This window comes from Spermophilus citellus (genome assembly GCF_964194105.1).
Source record: "Spermophilus citellus genome assembly, chromosome: 6".
In the NCBI taxonomy this organism is placed as follows: domain Eukaryota; kingdom Metazoa; phylum Chordata; class Mammalia; order Rodentia; family Sciuridae; genus Spermophilus; species Spermophilus citellus.
This window is the reverse complement of record NC_138187.1, coordinates 152346969-152371706: the sequence shown is the minus strand read 5'-3', so window position 1 is coordinate 152371706 and position 24738 is coordinate 152346969. Positions and strand designations below refer to the sequence as shown.

Genomic DNA, 24738 nt, shown 5'->3' with positions numbered 1-24738 from the left:
TTTTCTCTGAGCCTTAATTCTCAAAGCTAAGAAATGAGGACCGTGTTACATGGATGGGACAGGGCTATGGAAACTGTTCTTTTCCTCTTTGTCAGTATCACCTGGTCTTGAATGACACTGACAAGATTTCTTCTTGTCTCTTGGCATTTCTCCTTGCTGGGTTTGAGTGAATAATCATGGATTTTCACAGTAGAGGAAGAAAGCTCACGACGTGGGTAGGGATGTGAGCCCGTTTCTGTTATGATGAGGCGAAGCAGGCAAAGCCCTTCTTCGTGCGTTGTGCGTTTCTGCCTCCTCCACCTGGAGGCATTGGGAGGCTCTTCTTTGGTTAAGAGCCTCCTTTGGAGACCTGCTGGATCCAGCTTGATGCCTCTCTAAGGTGTTTGAAGGGCAGTGGGGCATTTTCTTATGTTGTCAGATGGAAGCATTGTGGCTGGACTCATTTCTAGTTTCGGCCTGGGAGGAGCTGTCTGTGTAGACAGGGACTAATTATAAAACACATGCCTAATCTTTAGTCAGCTGTTGAGTGTTGTTCAGCTTGAAGGAGCCACTTCTGCTCCTGCAGGAGTGGTTCTTGACGTTTGGTGACTTTTTCCCCCCAGAGGACACTTGATGATGCTGGGAGCCACTTGTCATAGCTGGGTAGGAAGTGGTGGGGTGGCTTTTGGGATCTAGTCTTTAGAGGCCGAGGATTCCGCTAAATCTCTGACCATCTATAGGACCACTCCCCGCAACAAAGAATTATCTGTCCCCAAATGTTGGCACAGTTTCTTCTCCTTGATTATGACATGGTTTGATTGTTAACATTTCGTTTGGTAGGGAAGGAAAGGGATGGTTTTTAGGCCACAACTTTTCTCCTCATCAAAAGGTATATTTTGGGATTACACCCTAAGATTGAAACTGAATTGGGAATACCGTTTTAAATTCCACAAGTGGTTGCCTTACTTTGGTTTAAGACAGAGAAATTTGTCTCCCCCCCGGCCTCACCCCTGGGAAATGGCACAGATTTTCCTTACTGGAAAAGGCATGTTGACCCTTCCTGCCTTTCCGACCTCCCAAGAAATATTAGGGCTTCTTGGCTATCATTTATTGTCAGTAGAGCAGACAGAAAAACAGATGAAAGAAGAAAGCCTGGGTTCCAGTTTTGCCGTAAATTAACTCAGACCCCAAAACTGTTGAATGATACGTATCAATGTATTAAAAATTCCCCGTCCCCGAAACAAACCAGAGGTAACAGGTAACTGCTGTGTGATAATTTTTAAGTGTGTGTACGAGTGAGGTCTTTCTTTAGCACTGCTCTTACCAGAAAAGGGAACAGGTCTCCTCCTAGTATGCTGTGTCCACAGTTCTTGGAACAGTACAGCAAAGCCTTTCAAGGCAAACCGTTTCATCATTCTGGGTAAACACCAAGAAGCTGAGGGGTGCTGTTCCAGCAGGTACTCTTGTTGGTCCATCCGACCTCTTTAGAACAGTCTTCTTAGCATGAATGTATTGGCGGGTCCCTATACCAGGGTGTTCCATACTGTGGGTTAGCCCCATTAGAGGATCAGGAGGTCAACTCAGTTGGTTGCAACCAGCATAAAACGTAATAAAGGATCCAAGAGAAAATTTGAGAACATCACAGAGAGAAAAAGTATTCTTTGATGAAGTGGGTAAGTACATCCTACTTGCAGTGTAGGCTCTGACCAAATGTAGGCTCTGACCAAAAAGTTTTCAAAATCATTGCAGTTAGTTTTTTTACTTTTGTTCTAGAACACAGGTCTATTGAAGCATATTTTTCCTTGTAACTAAGTGGCCTTAGTTCCATCTCTTGCCCATTCCTAAACAGTCATTACCCAGGACAGTGGGTGATTTCCTTTGACTCATCAAGGTTTACCCACGGGGGTTCTGGAGAGGGACCAACCTCTGCAGGATTGCATGGCCTCGAGGTAGCTCTGCTATCAGGGAAGAGTGCTGTCTTTGGATTGGAAACCTTTTGCAAGGAGGAGGTAGAATGTCACGTGGGTGGCGAGGTCTGAATCAAACATTTAGACAGGGTAGAGAAAGCAAGGAAGAGGTGGGTCAGGCAAGAGGGAGGCTGGGGGGGCAAGAAGCAAATCCTAGAGATGCTTCAGAAGACGGACATGAAGTGTTGGTGCCTCCTGAAAGTAAAGTGGTAGGAGAAAGGAAGGAGCCAGCCACTGGTGAAATGCTCCTGAGTGGACATAGTCACTCAATATGTGGCTACCCCAGGGAATGGCATTCTGACTCAACTTTGCTGGGAATTCAAGTTGAATTAGGTTCCTTCCTACTTCCCCTTGGTCTCCTCATAATGTGGGCTAGTTAAACCTCTCACATCTTTGCTAGTTAATCAACCTTTTTTCATGGATGCTAGTGAAGCAAACACAGTTCTTCCTTGGTATTTATATATTTAGGTTGAGACAAACAGGTAATTTCTGAACTCAGTAGGGACTCCTGGGTCTAATGCTGAAAGACCCCTGGTTTGTGTCTGTTCTCAGAAGAGAACTTGCAGATTTGTCTAGGCTGGGGCAAAAACTAAGAGGGGACCTCTTTCCTTGGTCATTTCTTTCACTACCTATATTAATAAGTCTTCCATTCCTATAACAGAGTACCTGAGAGAGTCAACTTTTAAAAAAAGGAAAGGTATATTTTGGCTCATACTTTTGGCAGTTTCAGTCCATGATCAAGTTCACCTGAAGGCCAAACACAGTTGATCCCACTGCTTTTGGGTCTGGGGTGAGACATTAAGTATGTCATGGTGGGAGCATGTGGTAGGGCAAGCTGCTGATCACATGGTAGATGAGAAGTAAAAAAGAAAAAGAAGAGAGGAGGGTCCCACTGTCACCTTCAAAAGCACCTTCCCAATGACCTAACACCTCCCACTAGGCCCCATCTCTTAGAGGCTCTGCTATCTCCCTATGGTGCCATAGGGTGGGGACCAATCTTTAACATGCAGGCCTTTGGGGGCATTCCAGATATCATGTAAGTATACTTGCTAGAATTAGCAAACAAATCCACGAGATGCCCATTATATTTGAATTTCATATTTTAACTAAACAATACATTACACAATAATTGCACTAAAATTATTTGTTGCTTATCTGAAATTCAAGTTTAACTGGGCAGCCTGTATTTTATCAGAGAATCCTAAATCCAAACCCACTGCTTCTGGGTTTTCAGGTATGGAAGTGAACCAGTGGAACATGCCTGTAAAGACAGACTGTAAGACCTGGATTGACAAAGAATCTAGGGGAGTACCCCAAGGTCAAAAGGAACACAGGGTTGAAGAACTCTGGGGGTACTGACTGGAGAGGGATGATTTGGTTCAAGTCGCCCAGGACATCACTTCCATCTCCTGTTCTGCTGGGCTGCTGCAGTGGCCCCTGCCTCGAAGGGCTCATGCCACTCATCAGGGACTGCATCAGCCTCTCCTCATTCTCTTCCTACCTCCTGGAAACCCAAAGGAAACACATTAGAGGGAGGCTGAGCCATGAGAGCCAACAGGAGAGCGTTATTGATCTTCACTGTGTGCCCTATGTGCTGTCTGTGTCGGTGGTGGGGTTGAGGTTGCTCTCCGACTGTCCTCTGCTAGGGGGATAGTTGTGAATTAAGTTCCCCTTCTATATTGAACTTCCCATGGGGCTCTGTGCCTCTGGTGGCAAAACAAGTAGAAATGGTGTCTGCTTCTGAAGAGCATAGGCATATGCCTCTTGGGACGGTGGAGGGCTGAGGCTTTTATTAACTCAGGGTTGGAGTTATCCTCAGTGGCCTCCCTCGACTTTGTGGTGTCTCTCACTTGCCATTTAGGCAGTTTTTGGAGTAATTGGAAGACATGCGAGGTCCTGAGAATGGCAAGTCTGTGGCACTTGGTGGTTGGTGGCCTTAGAATGAAGGGAATCAAGTTTCACCTGTTCATTGAGGCCCAGACACAGTGACTTTGATATTTACAGCAACCTACTGAACCAAGAGACTGACCAGTTCTGGGGAAAAGTGCCCCACATAATGACAGAGAAGGGAAAGTATCGGCTTTGACACCAGAGGACATTCGACCTCCACTCCTGACCTTCTTCTTATGAGCCATTTAATTTATTTCTGAGCCTTGGTTTCATCTTCTATGAAACAATAGTCATATTAGGATATTTTGGAGGATTTAATTCGATAACATTTGAAAATGCTGGCAGGTAGTGAGCTCTGTACGGGCCACTGCAGTGTTTTCTACTCTACCTCTATTAGGATGCTCAATGGGACGGCACAATCATATCATTTATGTGTTTCACTAGGTTGAGGGTCAAGGGCCATTCCCTGCTCTCCCTTTCCGCCTCATCTCCTGCATGGGCCTGGTATAGTTGTCTGGGCTGTATATACCCCAATACTTAGGTTTTACTGGGAGGTCAGTCTCTAACTTTGGAATTTTTGTCCATGCTTCCTTCTGTCTCTAGCCCTCCTACTGAGGACCAGGCGGATCCTGTCCTGTGGGATGTGCTAAGGAGCAGCAGTCCTAGAAGTATATTAGAAGATCCTCATTAGACTCCCTATGCTGGAGGACAGTATACTCCTATGTGCTCAAATACATGTGGGTTTGAGTAGCATCCCAGCTTTGCTACCCTGCTCTTCTCATTAGTAAGCTCTAGAATTCCTGTGATATTTCTCTCCTTTTGATCTCTGCTTCAACAGATTTATTAATTTCATCAGTGCAGTTCAAGTTCAACCTATCAAATTTTTATTGAGCACCTCTGATTTGCCAGACACTGGGCTAGATTTGGTACGAACAGAGTACAACAGTGTTATTGTTTGGTTATTAAGTGTCCCCATAAGGGGCAAGAAAGGCCATGCATTGAAGGCTTGGGTGCCAGCCAGTGGTGCTATTGGGGATTGATGAAACTTTGAGGAGGTGCGGTCTGATGGAAGGATGTTAAGTCATTTGGGGCATGTCCTTAAAGTGGATATTAGGACCATGGTTGCTCCTTTCTCTCTCTTTTTGCTCCCTGGCTGCCATGGGGTGAGCAATTTTCTCTGCCAAACACTTCTGCCATGATTTACTGCTTTGCCACAGACCCCAAAGCAATGAAGCCAAGTGACTATGGAGTGAAACTTCAGAAACCATGAGTCAAAATCAATCTTTTCTCCTTGTAAGTTGATTATCTCAAGTACTTTGTCACAGTGATGGAAAACTGACTAACACAGACAGTATCTCTATTTGAGGTGTTTCAGATCTAGTGGAAGAGACACGTGAGAAGGCAGAATTTCTCTGGGATTTGGTAAGGGCCATGATGGAGGTGCACACAGAATGGTATAGGAGTACAGAGCAGGGTCCTTTTCCTTCATTATATTTTTCCTCCAAAAATCCCATTGCCCCTGCTTCTAACAGGTAGACAGAGGAGCCAGGTTATAATTTCTGTCTTCAGAACTTTATGAATAATGGAGGTTAGACATCAGCCAGTGGTTGAAAGGCATCTATTAAAGATCCAGTTGGAAATCCTTCTGTGCTGGAGAAAAGAAAATTCTAAGGGGAAAGAAAGAAGGAGGTCACAGGCTGCATGGCCCTGGGGTAATTTGGGGAGCAGGTGGGTTCAGTCAAAGGTTCACTTGGTGACAAGAGTATGACATATCTTATGGCTGGACCTGCAACCTGGGCCTATTTTTGGTTGCTTCAAGTTAGCTTTCTATTTGTTCTCTTTCCAGTGTGACTTTTATGTTTCTTTGATATTTGCTTCTTCCCTGTTTTTTTTTCCCTCCTTATTTCCTTCCCTGTCTGCATCCCCACGATTTTGCTGCTTAATCTCCTCTCATCTCTTTATTCTTTTTAAATACCATTTTCCTTTCTTTATACATTGGAGCTTTCTTGGCCTTTTAATTTTGCCTGACTGCCTCTATCTCCAGGCTCTGAAACTCTCCAGGTTTGGGGAGGAAATTCTCATTTCCAAAGCCTCTTTGTATAATATGAAAGAACATCTCATGTGTACCTGGTATCCTAGGAAACATAACTCAGTTTCTGAACAGGGTAGCGTCCGCACACTGCATTTGTAAGACACGGTGAAAGCAGTCTTGCACCTGGGCAGCAGGAGACTCGGTGCCTTTATTAGGTGGGGAACAATGATCCTGTTCTCCTGCAGGTCCCTATCTCTGCCCCGTCTCTCATGTTTTTCTTCGTCTTTTTCCCCTTTCTCTTTATGTCCTATTTTCAAGTTCAACTTCCCATGTTTCTCCTTGATCTATTTTTCTCACTCCCTTCCTAATTTCTTCCTTTGGTCATGAGAGAGAGAGAGAGAGAGAGAGAGAGAGAGAGAGAGAGAGAGAGAGAGAGAGAGTGAGTTCAAAGCAGTGTCTGCATCTCTGTTCCCCCAAGTCCTTCCGTTTCACATGATGGTATGGGAGTTTGGGTCAGGAAAGATGGGGAAGACTTGGAAATCTTGTTCAGTTGCTGAATGCCTTATGAAAGTAGGATGTCTTTCTGATTCTTGTTTTGAGGTAGGATGAACATAGAGAATCTTAAAGTTGAAAGAGATCTCTACTGGCCATTAAAATGACCTTCAACACAATGAAGATACTTTTCCTTCCTAAAGAGCCCTGCAGCCTGTCCCTGAACACAGCTAATTTTAGAAAGGATATCTATCCCACATCAAGAATCCCGGACGGTTGGTGGCCAGCACTCCTTCACAGTCACTGTTAGGATTACCTTGTCCTGGGTCTGTTATTGGTACCTGTTGATCCTGCATCTGCTTCCTAGAGCATAAATCTTTTATACAGTTCTCTTTCAGGCATTGAAGACATGTCAAGTATTGAAGGCACTTCAAGTATTTTCTCTGAAACTTGAAATATTTCATAGGTTCCTCCAAAACAATAAAATAAAATAAGCCATTCTTGACCCCTTTCAGCTACAATAGAAAATTCAGAAAGACTCATTTCCTGGAGGTTCTGGATAGCTGACTCAGTCCTGGAGAGGCCATGAGGGATAAAAAGTATGATCTCACTAAAGACTAAAACTAGCAAATTTTAAACTGATGTTTTATTCAATTAGTATTAGTAGTCTTTGCATTAAAAACAATGTTAATGGTGCACATTATGATTTATAGATCACTATTAATATTCAATACATCTAATTTTATTTCTACAGCCAGGCCATGGTAATTTCTTCTTTTTAAATGAAAAGAAGAGGGTCCTGGTGGTGGGTGACTGTGTCAAGTCCTAGTTCTCACGTTGAGTCATGACCTGAACTCCATTCTTCTGGCTCTTAGTCTTCTGCTGCATCATTCATGAATACATGTGTGTCCTTGTCTCTCCAAAGTATCTGCAGTGTCATGGGAGTCTGTGCAATAAACGGTCTCTTCTGGACAAGGCGGTTGGTGTAGACAATTTAGTAGGATTCTTATGGGTTATTTTTTATGTATGCTTCTGAATGTGACTGTGGAAGGTGGATAAATGGAAGCAAAGAAACCTAGTTCAGGTCAAAGAGTAGTTTGGAGTCTAATTATTAGAATGTTGGTAACGTGTGGAGACTACCCAAGTTATTACAAAGCATTGGTGTGATTGATTTGTTAGTTAAAAATTCTAAGTGTCAAGATACAGTGCAATGACTTCTCCTTTAGTGGTGTTAATCCAGAGGAATTTCCTGAAGGAGAGAAGAAGTAGAGGAATCTAAGAAAACTATGAAATTAAAAAATGTGTCTGTCTAAGTCAGCTGGAGGTGGGGGATAGGAAGAAGAGTCAGGCATCAAGATGCTGGGGACTTCTCTGCTGCTCCTGAGTTGGGGCTTCAATGATTCTCGTTGGTAAGTTTTCCTTCTTTGCAAAGTGAAACCCAGATGGCTAAATTTAACTCAACTTGACACCACTGGTGATTCACCCAGGCTCAGGTGCACCCACATACAGCTGGTATCAGCTTTGTGTGCTTTCCAGGCTGGGCCTGCTGCAGCCCAGCTCCCCCTGAGGAACCGGAGGGGACAGCCAGGCTGTGTTAACCTTGACTCTTCTGTGTCTCCATCTGCAGCATCCTGGCCACTGCGGGGACCCACTTCAACACCCACGTGGACCTGAGGACCCTCCGGGCTGTGCGTGTCCTGAGGCCCTTGAAGCTGGTGTCAGGGATACCTAGTGAGCACTTGCTTTCTTCTTTCTGCTCTGCTAGTAACTTTATTGATGTGTTTTCCACCGGATCCTGGGTTGGAGACAATTTGGGATAAACAAAGAAACAATTCCTCCTGGGAGGAGGCCCCAGTGGTAATCAAGATGCAGCAACAGGGCCTAACATTTCACTTTGGATTTTAACTCCTTTTTCAGATTTAAAAGACGATGTAATATTTTTGCAGAACATTTGGAAAGTAGAGAAAAACCACAAAAAAGAAAATGAACTAACACACTCGAATCAATCTGTGAAATATGGTATATTAAGAACTATGTAATGTTTTGAACAACCAACAATAAAATAATAAAAAAAAAAGAAATATCAAGAAGAAATCCCTGTAAAATATTTAAGCACACACCAGTGTAGGAACATTCCTTTGGGTTTGTACAATATTCTAAGTATTTTCATCAAAATAATTTTTTTCTGTAGAATTTATATATCATAATGCAATTGATGTGGATAGTGGGGACACCGAGAGGACTGGTCCTTTCATTTTATAAAAAGATAAGGAAATTGTGGATAAAAGATGTGTCCAAGGTCCTACCAAGACTCAAATACAGAGGTTGGAGAGCCTGAAAAAAAAAAAAAAAAAAGAAAATGAACATTTCTCATGTTAGCAAACTTTATCATTCATTTTCCCTGTACATTTTAATATAATTGGAATCATTATGCATACATATGTAGTTTTGAATGCCCAAATAAGCATTGTACATTCTCTTATGTGTACTGTGATTTATTTAGCCATTTTTTAACGTGGCTGAAGAATATGAAAAATAAAGATAATTAATCCTCATTTTTCTCCCCACTATGAAGAAGAGTGCTACAACACATTGTTATTTAAACGTGTTTTCAAATACCTGGCCATTTTCTTAGGCTAGAAGCCTAGAAGTGTAACGTGGGGGTTAAAAGCAGATAGTTGTACTGAGGGTGCCCCTCTCACAGTGGGTAGGAGAGCTGGTCTGGGTTAGGGTGGTAGGGAAGAGGGAGCAGGGCGAGGCCTAATTAGGAAAGGAACACCTTCTAATAAGTTCAGTCAACAAGAGGAATCCAAAAACAACGTGGACGGAACAGGAGGACGGGCGATGGGCAGGCAGGTAACTGATGAGGGAGAGGTGAGGAGGGAGGAAGGCGGAAGAGGAACGTGGTCATGACCGTCTGTGGCCTGACTGTCCTAGGTATCTTATTGTGAATTGTCTCTGTCCTCTCGGGACCAATGGCTGTCTTCTCTTGGGGACTTGCCCTCCTCCTAGGATGAATAGAGCTGCCCTGGCAGGTGGTGCTCAGGGGGCAACGTGTCCTTCTCTGTTCTCCCTCTAGGTCTGCAGATTGTGTTGAAGTCCATCATGAAGGCCATGGTGCCTCTTCTGCAGATTGGCCTTTTGCTCTTCTTTGCCATTCTGATGTTTGCTATCATTGGCTTGGAGTTCTACAGTGGGAAGTTACATCGAGCATGCTTCATGAACAATTCAGGTAAGTCCATTATTTTCTGTTTTTTTTTTTTTTTCCCTTCCTCTTCCCTCTGGTCACATTATTTTAAGGCCTTTGGAGCCTGGTTGAAAAATGTGCATCCTATGCCAATTCTGGAATTAGAATCAGAAACGTCTTAGTCAGCAGTCTTTTGAGGCACAATCAGCTTAAAGATCCCCATTTGACACTGGTCTCACAAAGAAAATAATCTTTTAGGTTTATAGGTGAATGAATTCAAATAGGTGGTCTCAGCTTCCTTCTGTAGTAGAGGGATATGTTCAATGCATGTCCCAAGCCATCAGTCCAAATAAATATCCTTTATCCAGTGCATCTTTTGCCTACAGGACAATGAGACAATGAGACTCAGAGACAGTAGTCAGACTGGGTCTCTCTGGATCTAAGGAGACAGTTTTCTTCCATGCTCCATCTTAGGTTTTCCTTGTTCTGTGTTCTGACCCAGACCTAGTATGGAAGAACTGAGAGAGCTCTGAGCTTGGCTTGGCAAGTGTGCTTGGGAGATTGGTGGGGTGCACAAACCACAAACCCTTCTTGGGTCTTACTTGTTCTTTTCAAGTTGAGTTGAGGACCCTAGGAGGAAAGGGAAGGGTAGACAGGCTGAAGAATCTCCAATAGGCACCATGTTTTTATGAAAAAAAATCTTCCAAGCATTTTAACTTTTTACCTTTTATCAAAAGCTAGAAATATACGCTAGAACATCATCCACTAAAGGGACGGTAGTTTAGAACTGTCCCCAAGAAATCCATGAAGAAGTCAGAGTTTATCCTGGAATCTGCAATTAGGCAGTCATCAAGATTCTGCCTTTCCCTCGGGGTCTTCTGTGGGATTCAGTCCTGTAAATTCCTGTGGTCCTACAAGTGAAAGTGGAGGTTGGGGCCAGCAGAAAGTGGCTGGTCATGTGGAGGAGAGACTCCATTTTCAGAAGAGACTGGGAAACCTCAGGTTGAACACATGGCATGTGAGCTGGGAGGCATAGAGGAGAGGGTGCCTGAGACAAGAAGGGCAAGCCTCCGTCAACTGGCAGTAGACTTGTTTACTTGTGGCTTCCTGGGGTTGTTTCCAGCTCATGCTAAGCACCATGTGGTTTACCCCCAACTCTCCAAATGTGCCTGCACAGGTATTCTGGAAGGATTTGACCCCCCACACCCATGTGGTGTGCAGGGCTGCCCAGCTGGTTATGAATGCAAGGACTGGATCGGCCCCAACGATGGGATCACCCAGTTCGATAACATCCTTTTTGCTGTGCTGACTGTCTTCCAGTGCATCACCATGGAAGGGTGGACCACTGTGCTGTACAATGTGAGTAGAGCTGGAGGTGGGGGAGGAGGAGGGTGGAAACCTGCAGGGAGGCAGAGGCCTGCAGGGAGGCTTCCGGGGTTGTTAGTCTGGGGATCCCTCAGGGGTGAGTATACTCAACTGTGAGAAGTCTTAGTAGTTCTTTTCACTCCTTGGTCTCACCTCTTGCTAAGAGGAAGTACGTAAGTTCTGAACATAATTAGGAGATTGCATTCTGTACTGAATGAGTGAACCAACTAGTTAAATCAGATCACCTTAATGGTACCAGAGTTTGTTGGTTCAGGGTGGTGGTGGGGTACAGTGAGGGGTTCTAATAGATGTAGGGTTCGTGGTTACTGTCCTCAAAGAACTCACCTTCAGGTTGGGAAGCTGTTCCAGTGGTTCTCAGCCCCAGCTACCCATTAGAGTCAGCTGGGAGCTTTAAAAAATTATACCACCTGGGCTCTGCTCCAGGCTGATTAAGTGGGGATATCTAGGGGTAAAGGCCTGTCATTGACTTTTTTTTAAAGCTTCCTGACTGATTCTAATATATAGCCAGTGTCAAGAACTACTGCATTACATGCTCATAGGAAACATGGTTAATTTAAAATTCAGATTCCCAGGCCCTTTCTCTGGAGAGTCTGATTTTGCAGAGTTGGTAACCAGTGCTTTTTACAGTGCCCTTGGTGATTCACATGATCAGACATGTTTAGAAGATTCTGAGTTGGTATATAAGACAGGGCTGTCTAGTTGCCTGTCAGGGATGTTGAGGATTCCTGCAGGGAGATAGAAGTTAGACAAAGTGACCATCAAGTCTCTTCTGTCTTCCAGAGTCTGAAATAAGTTATCCAAGGCTTGGTGCAGAGTCCAAATTTAAAAATGAGAGGCTGGGAGACTGTGTGGTTTGATGCACATGGAGCCTCTGTGGGCAAACAATTTGGGTAGTTGTTTATCAACTGTACCCTTCTATCCATTCAGTAAGTCCCACTCTCAAGGCAGATGCCTTTTGAGTGATTATTCCTCACTGCCAGAGCCTGTCTTTACCTTAAGGTGCCTTCTGTTTCCTTCAGTTCTTCTCTTGATCCCAAGGGGTGGTGAAGTCCAGGAGTTAGCTAGTGTCCCCCAGAAACCCCTGGGGGACACTCTGGGATTCTTTTCATCTGTGGGAGGCAGCAAGAAGGAGGGAAGGGGCATGGTTGATGAGTATAGTCACTCCTCATTTGAAATGTGAAGATCATCTTGAGGCCATGTCACTCAGATTAGTCAGGCACCTCAAGAAATTGTAGAACTGGTCCAGCAGCGGCTGGTGTCACTTGTGGGGCTTTGGGAGTAATGGACTTCAATGATATGTGTAGACTCACCTAAGTGATGTGATAAACGCATTGAAAGTCTGAAAAGAAAAGTGTTGCATTTGAGGATCTAGGCGTGATCCGTTGGTCCTCTCTAGCCAGGGCTCAGATGGTACTGAGATATGCAAAAGCAGAGTGAAGAAGCTCTCATTATTCTTGCATTTATTCATTCTGCATGTATTAGCTGAGCATCTACTGTAGGCCAAACACTGTGCTAAGCACTAGGAAAAGAGGTAGAATAAATAGTACCATGATCCCAATTCTCATGGTGCTTTCTTCAGATTCCCATCTCTTTCCAATTATCTGATAACCACAGCAATGGAGGTCACACAGAAGGTCAATGATCTTGTTCTCCTCTAGTTTTGCTCCACCAAGGAATTGGGGGAGGGGGGACAAGAGGTCACACTGCAGATCCTCTGAAACCTTTCAATGCATCAGCTCCTAGAGCCAGATTCACACCCTGTCTGGTGCCCATCATGCCAGCCATTGAGCTTCAGTTTACTGAAGGCCTCCTGATGTCCTGAGCTGGATAGAGGGATGGGGAACTAGGTGAGCTATAGGATTTGGTTTGCAAAAAGTATCATGGGGCATAATGAACTCAGGTGCACTCAGAAAGCACATCACTTTCAAAAGCATTAGAGCTAGGGGCAGGGCATGGAGCTGAGAATTCCACATAGAAATGATAGTCATATTTAGGTGGATAACTACACTTTGATCCAGGAGAAGTTAAATGAAAAAGGCACTCAAGTTTCAGCCAATGGAATGAAGATAAAGTTTGATTCCTCAGGAAGAGAGGGAGTTAGCAAAAAAGCAGGGCTCTGAACATACCTTGTAGACTTAGGGTCTCCTACCAGCAGAGGCACATGCTCAGGGAGGTATTCTCTTCACACATGGTGGAATCACATCATATAAGCCTTTTTATGTACCGAATTCAGCCATTCATTTTGGAAAGGGAAGGGGGCTGGAAACAGAAAGGAAAATACCAATTTAAATATTCTAGACAAATCTGCCTGCTGTTTCTTTCAACCAGCTTATGCCCATTGAAAGTGCAAGATGAGCCAGGTGCTCACCGGTAGTCTCAGTTACTCAGGAGGCTGAGGCAGGAGGATTGCAAGTTCAAGGCCAGCCTAGGCAATTTAGAGAGACCCTATCTCAAAAAAAAAAAAAAAAAAAAAAAGGTCTTGGGGATGTAGCTTAGTGATTGAATGCCCTTGGGTTAATTTCCTAGTACCATAAAAGAAAGAAAGAAAGGAAAGTAGGGAGGGAGGGAAGAAGGGAGGAAAGGAGGAATTAGAAATACTAGACCTTGGTTAAAAATTTGCTGATTCTAGTAGCCCATATCATTAATACCTGAGTTTTTGTAGTTTTTTTTTCCTTTTAATTTATACTTTTTAATGACAAAATTTACACATATCCATAAACACATTCTGGTTGCACACCGAATAGTTAATTATGAACAAGTAGTCAATTTTGTATCATATATACAGGTATACATATATGTATTTTCTCTACAGAAAAATGACTCACTGAACCATTATCCCTACCATCACCAAAAAGAAGCAAATATAACTACATTGATTTCCCTCTTTCTTACTCCTCCTTCTAGGAAGGTCCAATTCACCCAGCTGCCATATTTTTTCATGCAGAACCTTGAGAGAAAGGGAACTCTTATTCCCAGCCCACTGTCCCTTCAATTCAGAGGTGGCAACAAATATGCAAGATTTATTGGTGCCATTTACACCCAAGCCAGTGGGAGAACCTTCCAGTTTATACAGTACCAAGAAACTTGCTCGAGCATGAGGGCTGAGTTTAGCCTTATATATATAATGTAAATGGTTTCTTATGTTTGCATCCCTTTTCTGCTGCAGACTTTTCCTAAATGCCTCCCTCTGACCTTATGTGGCTTTGGCATTGGTTACTATTAATTTCTGCCTTTGATTACTATTAATTTCATTTGCATGCAATTTTTCTCATTATAATCTTTATTGTAAGTGGGGACGGTTCGCATTATGAGGGCAATATGGAGTTGCCCATGCTTAATTTAGACTCTACCAAAATTTCAACTCTGCTTGGTCAGACTCCAATTGTATTCCTGGCTCCCTTCCGTCCTGTGGTGGAAAGAATGCAAAGCAGATTGCAGTTCTGCTGGCTGCTTCTACCTGTTTTGACTGTCTCTCCCAAAGGTCTCCTCAACTTCCAAACTCTCCCCTGTACTTACCAATTTCATTGATTTTATTTCTTCTAACCCTGATAGGTAATCCCTTTCCAGAACAGTATGTTCTCTCTCTCTCTCTGGCCAGTGCTATCCACTCAGCAGATGCTACTGTGGTTTGGGGATTAAGTTCTAACCTCTTTTCCAGGGCTGGTTGTGGCCATAGGAGTTGACTTTCCCCTGATTCTGACCTGAGTCTTCTTTCTCTTTGTCATTCTAGTTTTATGTGGCTGGTTTATTTAGTTATTTTTTTTTTAAATCAAGATAATATACAGATTGCAGAGATTCCCAGTCCCTGTCAGTTTCCCAAGTCTCTGCTCTTAGAGGCCAGTAGTTTTCATTTGTATTTCTGTAGCTGGAGCTGTCTGTCTTCTCATTTGTGATTGATACACTTGCAGATGCAGGTGAACATATAGGTACCACATTCTAAGTGCCCTCTGCAATACAGGGTCTCAGATTCCTATAAGAACACAGGAGCAGGGAAGTCTAGATGGGGATGCAGTGGGGAAATCAGCCTATTCCAGAGCATGACAGATCCCATATTCAAGTATCTACAAAGTTTACCAACTATACCCCAATCCTAGGTCAGCTGGTGCCTCATAATTCTTCCATTGTAAGATGTCGTACTGGAGCTGTGCAAAGTCTCTAGCCTTGCAGCTTTGCCACACATCTGTTGTGATTACCTGGGACATGGCCTGCTGCTGAAGTGGGAAGGGTCTTTAGAGACTTTGGTCTTGGGATAGGAAGAGGCAACTTGTAGTCTGGGTGCTTTCTGGGAGTCTCCTCACTCCTTGGGTCTGTAACAATGCCTGTGCTCTCTCCATGCGGAGTTAAAGAGTTAACATCTCTTCGCTGTTGGTCTCACTGAGATTCTGCTTATGTGTGCTTGGCCTCAGCATGTTGAAAGAACAGCACATCCCAGGGGGGATGGAAAGCTGCCATTCTCTCCTCGATGTCTTCCTGAGTTTGTGGTATCTACAGAGGACGCTTTTGGTTCTGAGGTCTGTTCAGGGAATATGTCCACTCATCTGTGCTTTGGTCATCTCCCATCACCCCCTCTGCATGTGCTGTTGACAGTTGAACATACTCAAAACTCATCAGGCAAGTCAGTGGCAGGAGCCTATGAGCATCTTAAGACGGTAGAACTATGAGGCACACAGCAGCTGACCTAGGATCGGGGTATAGTTGATAAAATTTGTAAATCTAGGATTGGCCATGCTCTGGAATAGGGTAATTTTCCTTCCAACTAGATTTCCCTGTTCCTGTATCCTTTCAGGAGTCTGAGACTCTATATAATCTTAGGGGATGATACGTGGATCCTGAAAGTTAGTTTGCCTCCCTTCTCAGAAAGGCTGGGAGGTGAGGTGTGTATACTTACTAAGGAGCTATGATAGCTCCTTAGGTGCTTTTCTCTTTGTTTTCTTTCACAGGTAATTACAGATTCATTCATTAACTCATTAACTTATTTATTTAGAAAATATTTATCAAGTGCCTATTATATACCAGGTACTGTTCTAGATGCTGTGGATGCAGCAGAGAATAAAACATAGGAAGGCCCCTGCCCTCACGGAGCTTCCATTCTAGTAAGAAATCACAAGAAGAATAACTAACTAAAATGTGGGATATAATCAGACAGTGATAGGTGCTGTGGAGAAAAATAAAGTGGGGAAAGGGAGAAGTTGGCTGCAACTTTATGTGTCAGGGAGGGCCACAGTGAGGGGCTGGCATTTGAACAAAGTCTGAAAGCAGGTGAGGGAGGGAACCCAGAGGTTCTCTGGGGCAAGAGTCTCCCTGGTTGCTGGGGCAGCAAGTGTGAAGATGCTGAAAGGCTCCATACCAGGTATGTTGCAGAATAGCTGAGGCTGGTATGGGAGGATGCAGGGGGAGGTGAGGATAGGAGGAAATGGAGCAGGGACCAGGTCATGTGAACCTTGTAGGCCATTGTAAAGGCTCTAATTTTCACTGAGGAGAGAAGAGCATGCCCTGAGTTATGTCCTCAAGTTATGATCTCAAGAAGATCTCTCCAGCTGTTTTGCTGAGAATAGACTTTAAAAGGAACCAGGCTGGCAGCCACCATTCAGGTCAGAAGGTCATTGCAATGATTTTAGACAGCAACGATGGAGGCAGGGGCCAGGGAGGTAATAATAGTGAAGGAGGTGAAAGGTGCATTTACTTTTAAGGTTGAGCTCATGGGATTTTCTGGTGGATTGGACTTTCAGCATGAGAATAAGCAGAAAAGTAGAGTTACCATTCACTCAGTGGGAGGAAATTGTAGGAAAACTGGATTGGGAGGAAGATTAAGATTTGAGTTTGGACATGTTAAATTTACCACGCTTATTAGACATGGTAGTAGGAGGAGGAGTGAATGAGTTCAGGGGCTAAGTCTAAACTGGAGATGTAAATTTGGGAATTTTTAGTGTGTGGATGGTGTTTAAAGTCATGACACAGGGTGAGAACACCAAAGAAGTGACTACAGAGAAGAGACGTGATTCCAAGATTGAGTTCCAATGTCAAAATGTTAGGGAGATGATGAGTTATCAGCAAAAAAAAAAAAAAAAAAAAAAAAAAAAAAAAAAAAGAAAGAAAGAAAGAAAAAGACTGAGAAAAGACTGAGAAGAAGCAGTAGGGAGGAAAGGTGAAAAACAGGAAATGTGGTGTCCTGGAGCCAAGGGAAGAATGTGCTTCCAAGAGAACAAAAGAGGATGATCAAGTCAGTTTCCTGAAAAAGTATTTTCCCTTTCATATCAATATTCAATTTTAGCAAGTTTTTACTATAGTACCTTGCTAATAATTTCCTGTAGATTTATGTAAATTATATCCACATATTCTCTTTTAATTCACATTCATATTTTCTCTTGCAAAAACTCTTTGCTCTCTTGAGTCAAATGCTGCTGATGTGATAAGTATGATGAAGGCTAAGAATTAACCACTGAATTTCAGGAGCAGTTCAAGTGGAGTGGGAGGGCATAAGGGTGTAAGGGTATAATGGCATAAGGCATAAGAGAGGGTTTCACAGACCTTGTGTTGAGCTTTGTTTGAAAGGGAAGCAGAGGAAATGGTGCAGATGAAAGAAATCCCATTTACATGCTGATGGGAATGATCCATTTAAGATAAAAGTCATTGCTGATAAAGGAGGGGGAGGGAAATTCCTGGCGCCATCTTGAGTAGAGGTGTGGGGTGTGGCTTCTCCATCGTAGGTAGAGGTTTGGCTTAGATGAAGCTCCCCTTGTTCAGCCACAGTACTAGGAGGGGAGCAGCACAGTGGCTGCAGAGGCTGGTATGTGGGTAGGTGTGGTGTTGGAAACTTGTAGAAATTCTTTTCCAGTTGCTTCTGTTTTCTCAATGAAATCGGAAGTAAGGTCATCAACTGAAGGTGGGAGGAGGAAAATGTTGGGGAAGTTTGAGGAGAAAGTAGGAAATAGTTTTCTAGGAAAGTGAATGGAATAAGGAAACGGTTTCTGGGCAGCATGGAGGACCTGCTTGGAGTCAGTGGTGATCCAGTTCAAGTGAGGTTCAGGAGCACGGGCTGTTTCCCTGCCATCATTCAGCCACTTGTCTCAGGTGTGAAGAAGGTGGAGAGTGGTTTTTTTCCAGAATAGTTTTGCCATGAGCACAACAAATGAGAGAGGTTCGGAAGTGTGCCTGTGGCATAGCAATGGAATTGGGGCTAGGTAAGGAGGAAAGAGGTAGGGGAACGACTAAAAAGAGAGTAGATGGATGGGGTATAAGGTCTTTTTGAAATGTGACTTTTGAATTTGCTGGACCAATTCAGTCTTAGAGTAAGTTAAGAAACCTGTCCCCTTGCATGGAAGTAGCAAGTGGGTTTGGAAATCAAATGTTCTGATTCCTAGTGGGGCGCCCTCACTGCCCCCAGTAGGAGGATGCATGTGTGTGCATGTGTGTGTGCATGCATGCCTTTATGTGTTGCACATGTGCAGAGCAGCCTGTGACCAGAGCCCCCAGCACAGCTCCTGAGCCCTCTGACCTCACTCCTAGAGCGCCTGGTACTGCTTCAGCTCAATTCTAAGTGAGGAGTTGGAGAATATTTAAAACCGGAAGCCCCCTCAGATCCACCCGCCTCCTTCACTAACATTGTCCTCTCCAATCTTGTTTTCTTCTCAGAGTGTCTGTCTAACTCTTTTTAAAAGCACGTTTACATTTGCAGCAGCTGCTGCTGCCTGTGGCAGCCTGTTCCCTGTGTTAATTACTTGTCCTCTCAGGAAACCCTGCAGTGCCTTTACACCCTGCCGGCCAGGCCAGGAACCTGTGGTCTGCAGGACTCTGCTCCCTGGTTCCCTCTGTGGGAGGAATCTGGAGTTTTCTTTCTTTGTTACACTCTTTACATTCCCATCCATCGCCGGCTCCACTTTCAAATGGTCCCTACTCTGGATTTCTTAATAATTTGTGAAACCAGAGATTCCTTCAGGTTTGGGATTTATTCCAAATACGCTGAATTTGCCTCCTGCTCTGGTGCCTGAACTTCACACCAGGCCCCAGGCCCGTCTCCCAGTCCTTTGTGTGTACAGAGCCATTAGGCTGGCTCAGGGTTCCTTTCCTTTCTTCTAACCCACTCTAATACCCAGTTTAATTTCTAATCCGCAGCCAAAGGCGTCCGATGCCTGATGCGTCACACAGCTGTGGGCTATGATCTCTCAATACCAGGCCTTAGGCGTTCTGTCCCTAGGCCTGTGGGACAGAAATGAACTGGAGGTGGTGGCTGGTGACTCAAAGGCCCTTTCAGGTGCTTTTCACTGGATGACTCTGGAGTCCAAACGCTCACAGAAGCTCAGCCAGGGAGGGATGGCACAGTGCCAATCTCTGGCACACCGAGAAAGCCAGGAGGTCTCAGTTTTCCCTCAAATTTTCATTCCCTGAAGAAGATTTATTGAGCAGTGTCTTTCAGCGGCTCTCCGGGTGCTGTCCATGTTAGGGTCATCTGGGGGCGATCAGTACAATTGCAGATTCCGGAGCCCTGCCCCGGATCTAACACACCAGCATCTCCAGAGGTGGGACGCAGGAACCGGTATTTTTAACAAGCTCCCTCATGATTCTGAAGTTTGAGAACCACTGTTCCACATGACTGTAATTGCTAGGCATGGGGAGGGTGAGGCGGCACGAAGTGGCGGAGTACTGAAGAAAGGCACGCTCTGCCTGCAGCCTGTGCCTCCCACGAGATGGATTTCCACGAGTTCATGCTTTATTCATTATTTGTCTAACATGAGGTGATTGACACACAGTGGGCTCTCAGGAAGTAGTTAATTTATTGACTTGAATCTGGAAGGGGGTGACAAGTCATGTGCATGGGTACACACGGATTTTTGCTACCACGGGGCAAACGGAATGCAGTGAATAGCTGGGAGATAGATAAGCAGGGTCTCTGGGAGGACCAGGGAGGGAATGGGTAATTTAAAGTGAGTTTTTAGAAAGCCTGTTGAAATTGAGGGCCAGGGAACCCCAGGGGAGTGTGTGATGGTGTGTGGCAGCCTGTGGCACAGGCAGAGATGTCAGAGCTCCTGACGGACACTTGAGAGCATCATTTTCTTTGCAGGCACTGAGATGCTCTGTTACATTTTTTCCTTCTTTTAAGGGATGAGGCTCAGAAACTGATTAAAAAAACTGGTGGGGGAGAAGGGTCAGAGTACTAACTTTTAACTACAGTCTCCTTGACCCTTCTTCGTTTCATGTCCACTGAAAATGGTGTGCAGAGATAAACTGTCTTCATCTTCCTTGAGCTAATTCCACCAGACGCTCCTGTTGACCCACCTCACCTTGGTCCCTCCCAAAGAGAGGGAACCTTGGACTGGTGCTCCGTACCTGGGGCCTCTCTCCTTGACTTCTGGAGAGCTCTATTAAAGACCCCCCTCTCTACCACCTCTCTTCCCCTACCCTGGGCTCCCATTATCTGTCCACAAGAAGAAATAGTTTCCAGTACCTGTGGAGAGGCAGAGGAGCAGAGTTAATCACAAGGAAAGGATTTTAGGAAAAAGACTGGTGAGTGTGGTTTTGGTTGGTCATCTGCATGGGAAATATGGCTGACATTCTGGGAAATCACAATACTCAAAATGAAAAAAATGAGACCAGCCCCAGAGGATCGGGGATGCCTTCTTATGCTCATTCCCTTCAGTTGAACCTTGTTGCCCGAGGCCAGGCCTTTCCTCCTGCTGTGGTGTGCAGTCTTCTCATCCCAGGGGCTGGCCAGTCTAGTGCCTCCATAGTCAGAGAGGACCACTTCACAACTTCCTGCTTCCCTGCCCTGCTGTCTCCTCTGTAACTCCCCATTGGCCACCCCGAGGCTATGCACCTTTTCTTTGGACTGGAGACTTACCAACTGGGATCTGGGCATGGTCTTTGGTGGCATCTATAACAATTGTTTCGAAAATACTTTTTTTTTTACTACCACATTTTCTCGAATTCAAAATGTCATTGATGACAAAACCTATCAAAAATGTAATAATAGCATTTTTTCCTTTTTTAAATTTTTTTTATTGGTTGTTCACAACATTACAAAGCTCTTGACATATCATATTTCATACATTAGATTGAAGTGGGTTATGAATCCCCAATTTTACCCCAAATGCAGATTGCAGAATCACGTCGGTTACACATCCACAATTTTACATAATGCCCTATTAGTAATTGTTGTATTCTGCTACCTTTCCTATCCCCTAGTATCCCCCCTCCCCTTCCCTCCCATCTTCTCTCTCTACCCCATCTACTGTAATTCATTTCTCTCCTTGTTTATTTTCCCATTCCCCTCACAACCTCTTACATGTAACTTTGTATAGCAATGAGGGTCTCCCTTCATTTCCATGCAATTTCCCTTTTCTCTCCCTTTCCCTCCTACCTCATGTCTCTGTTTAATGTTAATCTTTTCTTCCTGCTCTTCCTCCCTGCTCTGTTCATAGTTGCTCTCATTATATCAAAGAAGACATTTGGTATTTGTTTTTTAGGGATTGGCTAGCTTCACCAAGCATAATCTGCTCTAGTGCCATCCATTTCCCTGCAAATTCTATGATTTTGTCATTTTTTATTGCTGCATAGTACTCCATTGTGTATAGATGCCACATTTTTTTTATCCATTCATCTATTGAAGGGCATCTGGGTTGGTTCCACAGTCTAGCTATTGTGAATTGTGCTGCTATGAACATCGATGTGGCAGTATCCCTGTAGCATGCTCTTTTAAGGTCTTCAGGAAATAGTCCAAGAAGGGCAATAGCAGGGTCAAATGGTGGTTCCATTCCCAGCTTTCCTAGGAATCTCCAAACTGCTTTCCAAATTGGACGCACCAATTTGCAGTCCCACCAGCAATGTACAAGTGTACCCTTTTCTCCACATCCTCGCCAGTGCTTGTTGTTGTTTGACTTCATAGTGGCTGCCAATCTTACTGGAGTGAGATGGTATCTTAGGGTGGTTTTGATTTGCATTTCTCTGACTGCTAGCGATGGTGAGCATTTTTTCATGTACTTGTTGATTGATTGTATATCCTCCTCTGAGAAGTGTCTGTTCAGGTCCTTGGTCCATTTGTTGATTGGGTTATTTGTTATCTTATTGTCTAATTTTTTGAGTTCTTTGTATACTCTGGATATTAGGGCTCTATCTGAAGTGTGAGGAGTAAAAATTTGTTCCCAGGATGTAGGCTCCCTATTTACCTCTCTTATTGTTTCTCTTGCTGAGAAAAAACTTTTTAGTTTGAGTAAGTCCCATTTGTTGATTCTAGTTATTAACTCTTGTGCTATGGGTGTCCTATTAAGGAATTTGGAGCCCGACCCCACAATCTGTAGATCGGAGCCAACTTTTTCTTCTATCAGACGCAGAGTCTCTGATTTGATATCAAGCTCCTTGATCCATTTTGAGTTAACTTTTGTGCATGGTGAGAGAAAGGGATTCAGTTTCATTTTGTTGCATATGGATTTCCAGTTTTCCCAACACCATTTGTTGAAGATGCTATCCTTCCTCCATTGCATGCTTTTAGCCCCTTTATCAAATATAAGATAGTTGTAACTTTGTGGATTAGTCTCTGTGTCCTCTATTCTATACCATTGGTCCACCCGCCTGTTTTGGTACCAGTACCATGCTGTTTTTGTCACTATTGCTCTGTAATATAGTTTGAAATCTGGTATCGCTATACCGCCTGATTCACACTTCCTGCTTAGAATTGCTTTTGCTATTCTGGGTCTTTTATTTTTCCATATGAATTTCATGATTGCTTTATCTATTTCTACAAGAAATGCCGTTGGGATTTTGATTGGCATTGCATTAAACCTATAGAGAACTTTTGGTAATATTGCCATTTTGATAATGTTTGTTCTGCCTATCCATGAACAGGGTATATTTTTCCATCTTCTAAGGTCTTCTTTTACTTCTCTCTTTAGGGTTCTGTAGTTTTCATTGTGTAAATCTTTCACCTCTTTTGTTAGGTTGATTCCCAAGTATTTTATTTTTTTTGAGGATATTGTGAATGGAGTGTTTTTCCTCATTTCCGCTTCAGAAGTTTTGTCGCTGATATACAGAAATGCCTTTGATTTATGCGTGTTGATTTTATATCCTGCCACTTTGCTGAATTCATTTATTAGTTCTAGTAGTTTCTTTGTAGACCCTTTTGGGTCTTCTAGGTATAGAATCATGTCATCTGCAAATAGTGATAATTTAAGTTCTTCTTTTCCTATTTTTATGCCTTTAATTTCTTTCGTCTGTCTAATTGCTCTGGCCAGTGTTTTGAGAACTATATTGAATAGAAGTGGTGATAGAGGGCATCCCTGTCTTGTTCCAGATTTTAGAGGGAATGCCTTTAACTTTTGTCCATTCAGAATGATGCTAGCCTGAGGCTTAGCATAGATAGCTTTTACAATGTCAAGGTAAGTTCCTGTTATCCCTAGTTTTTCTAATGTTTTGAACATAAAGGGATGCTGTACTTTGTCGAATGCTTTCTCTGCATCTATCGAGATGATCATATGGTTCTTATCTTTAAGTCTATTGATGTGGTGAATAACATTTATTGATTTCCGTATATCGAACCATCCTTGCATCCCATGGATGAATCCTACTTGATCATGGTGCACAATTTTTTTGATGTGTTTTTGTATTCGATTCGCCAGAATTTTATTGAGGATTTTTGCATCTAGGTTCATTAGAGATATTGGTCTGTAGTTTTCTTTCTTTGAGGTGTCTTTGTCTGGTTTCGGAATCAGGGTGATGTTGGCCTCATAGAATGAATTTGGTAGAGCTCCCTCTTTTTCTATTTCCTGAAATAACTTGAAAAGTATTGGTATTAATTCTTCTTTAAAGGTTTTGTAAAACTCCACTGTATACCCATCCGGTCCTGGGCTTTTCTTGGTTGGTAGTCTTTTGATGGCTTCTTCAATTTCATCCATTGATATTGGTCTGTTTAAATTGTGTGTATCCTCCTGACTCAGTCTGGGCAAATCATATGACTTAAGAAATTTATCGATGTCTTCACTATCTTCTATTTTATTGGAATATAGGTTTTCAAAATAATTTCTAATTGTCTTCTGTATTTCTGTAGCATCTGTTGTGATATTGCCTTTTTCATCCCGTATATTAGTAATTTGAGTTCTCTCTCTTCTTCTCTTCGTTAGCATGGCTAAAGGTCTGTCGATCTTATTTAGTTTTTCGAAGAACCAACTTTTAGTTTTGTTAATTTTTTCAATAGTTTCTTTTGTTTCAATTTCATTGATTTCCGCTCTGATTTTAATTATTTCTTGCCTTCTGCTACATTTGCTGTTGTTTTGCTCTTCCTTTTCTAGGGCTTTGAGATGAAGTGTGAGCTCATTTATTTGTTAGTTTTTTCTTTTTTTGAGGAATGACCACCAGGCGATGAATTTTCCTCTTAAAACTGCTTTCATTGTGTCCCATAGATTCCGATATGTTGTGTCTGTATTTTCATTTATCTCTAAGAATTTTTTGATTTCCTCCTTTATGTCTTCTGTAACCCATTGATCATTCAGTAACATATTGTTCATTTTCCATGTGATGTAGGATTTTTCCTTCCTTCTTTTATCATTGATTTCCAGTTTCATTCCATTATGATCAGATAAAATGCATGGTATTATCTCTACCCCTTTATATTTACTGAGGGTTGCCCTATGGCATAATATATGGTCTATTTTTGAGAAGGATCCATGTGCTGCTGAGAAAAAAGTATATCCATTTGATGATGGTTGATATATTCTATATAAGTCAGTTAAGTCTAGGTTATTGATTGTGATATTGAGTTCTATAGTTTCTTTATTCAACTTTTGTTTGGAGGATCTGTCCAATGGTGAGAGAGGTGTGTT

At 43.1% G+C, this 24738-nt stretch overlaps 1 protein-coding gene across 1 annotated transcript in view; it reads left to right on the top strand.

Moving 5' to 3' along the window:
* The window catches only part of CACNA1E (calcium voltage-gated channel subunit alpha1 E), a 494748-nt gene that overhangs the window by 269101 nt on the left and 200909 nt on the right, over positions 1 to 24738 (top strand). Inside the window, exons 6-8 of the mRNA XM_081297504.1 lie at positions 7988 to 8091; positions 9440 to 9592; positions 10725 to 10906. Of these exons, the coding sequence (XP_081153630.1) occupies positions 7988 to 8091; positions 9440 to 9592; positions 10725 to 10906 (439 nt within the window). The remainder of the gene's footprint in view (positions 1 to 7987; positions 8092 to 9439; positions 9593 to 10724; positions 10907 to 24738) is intronic.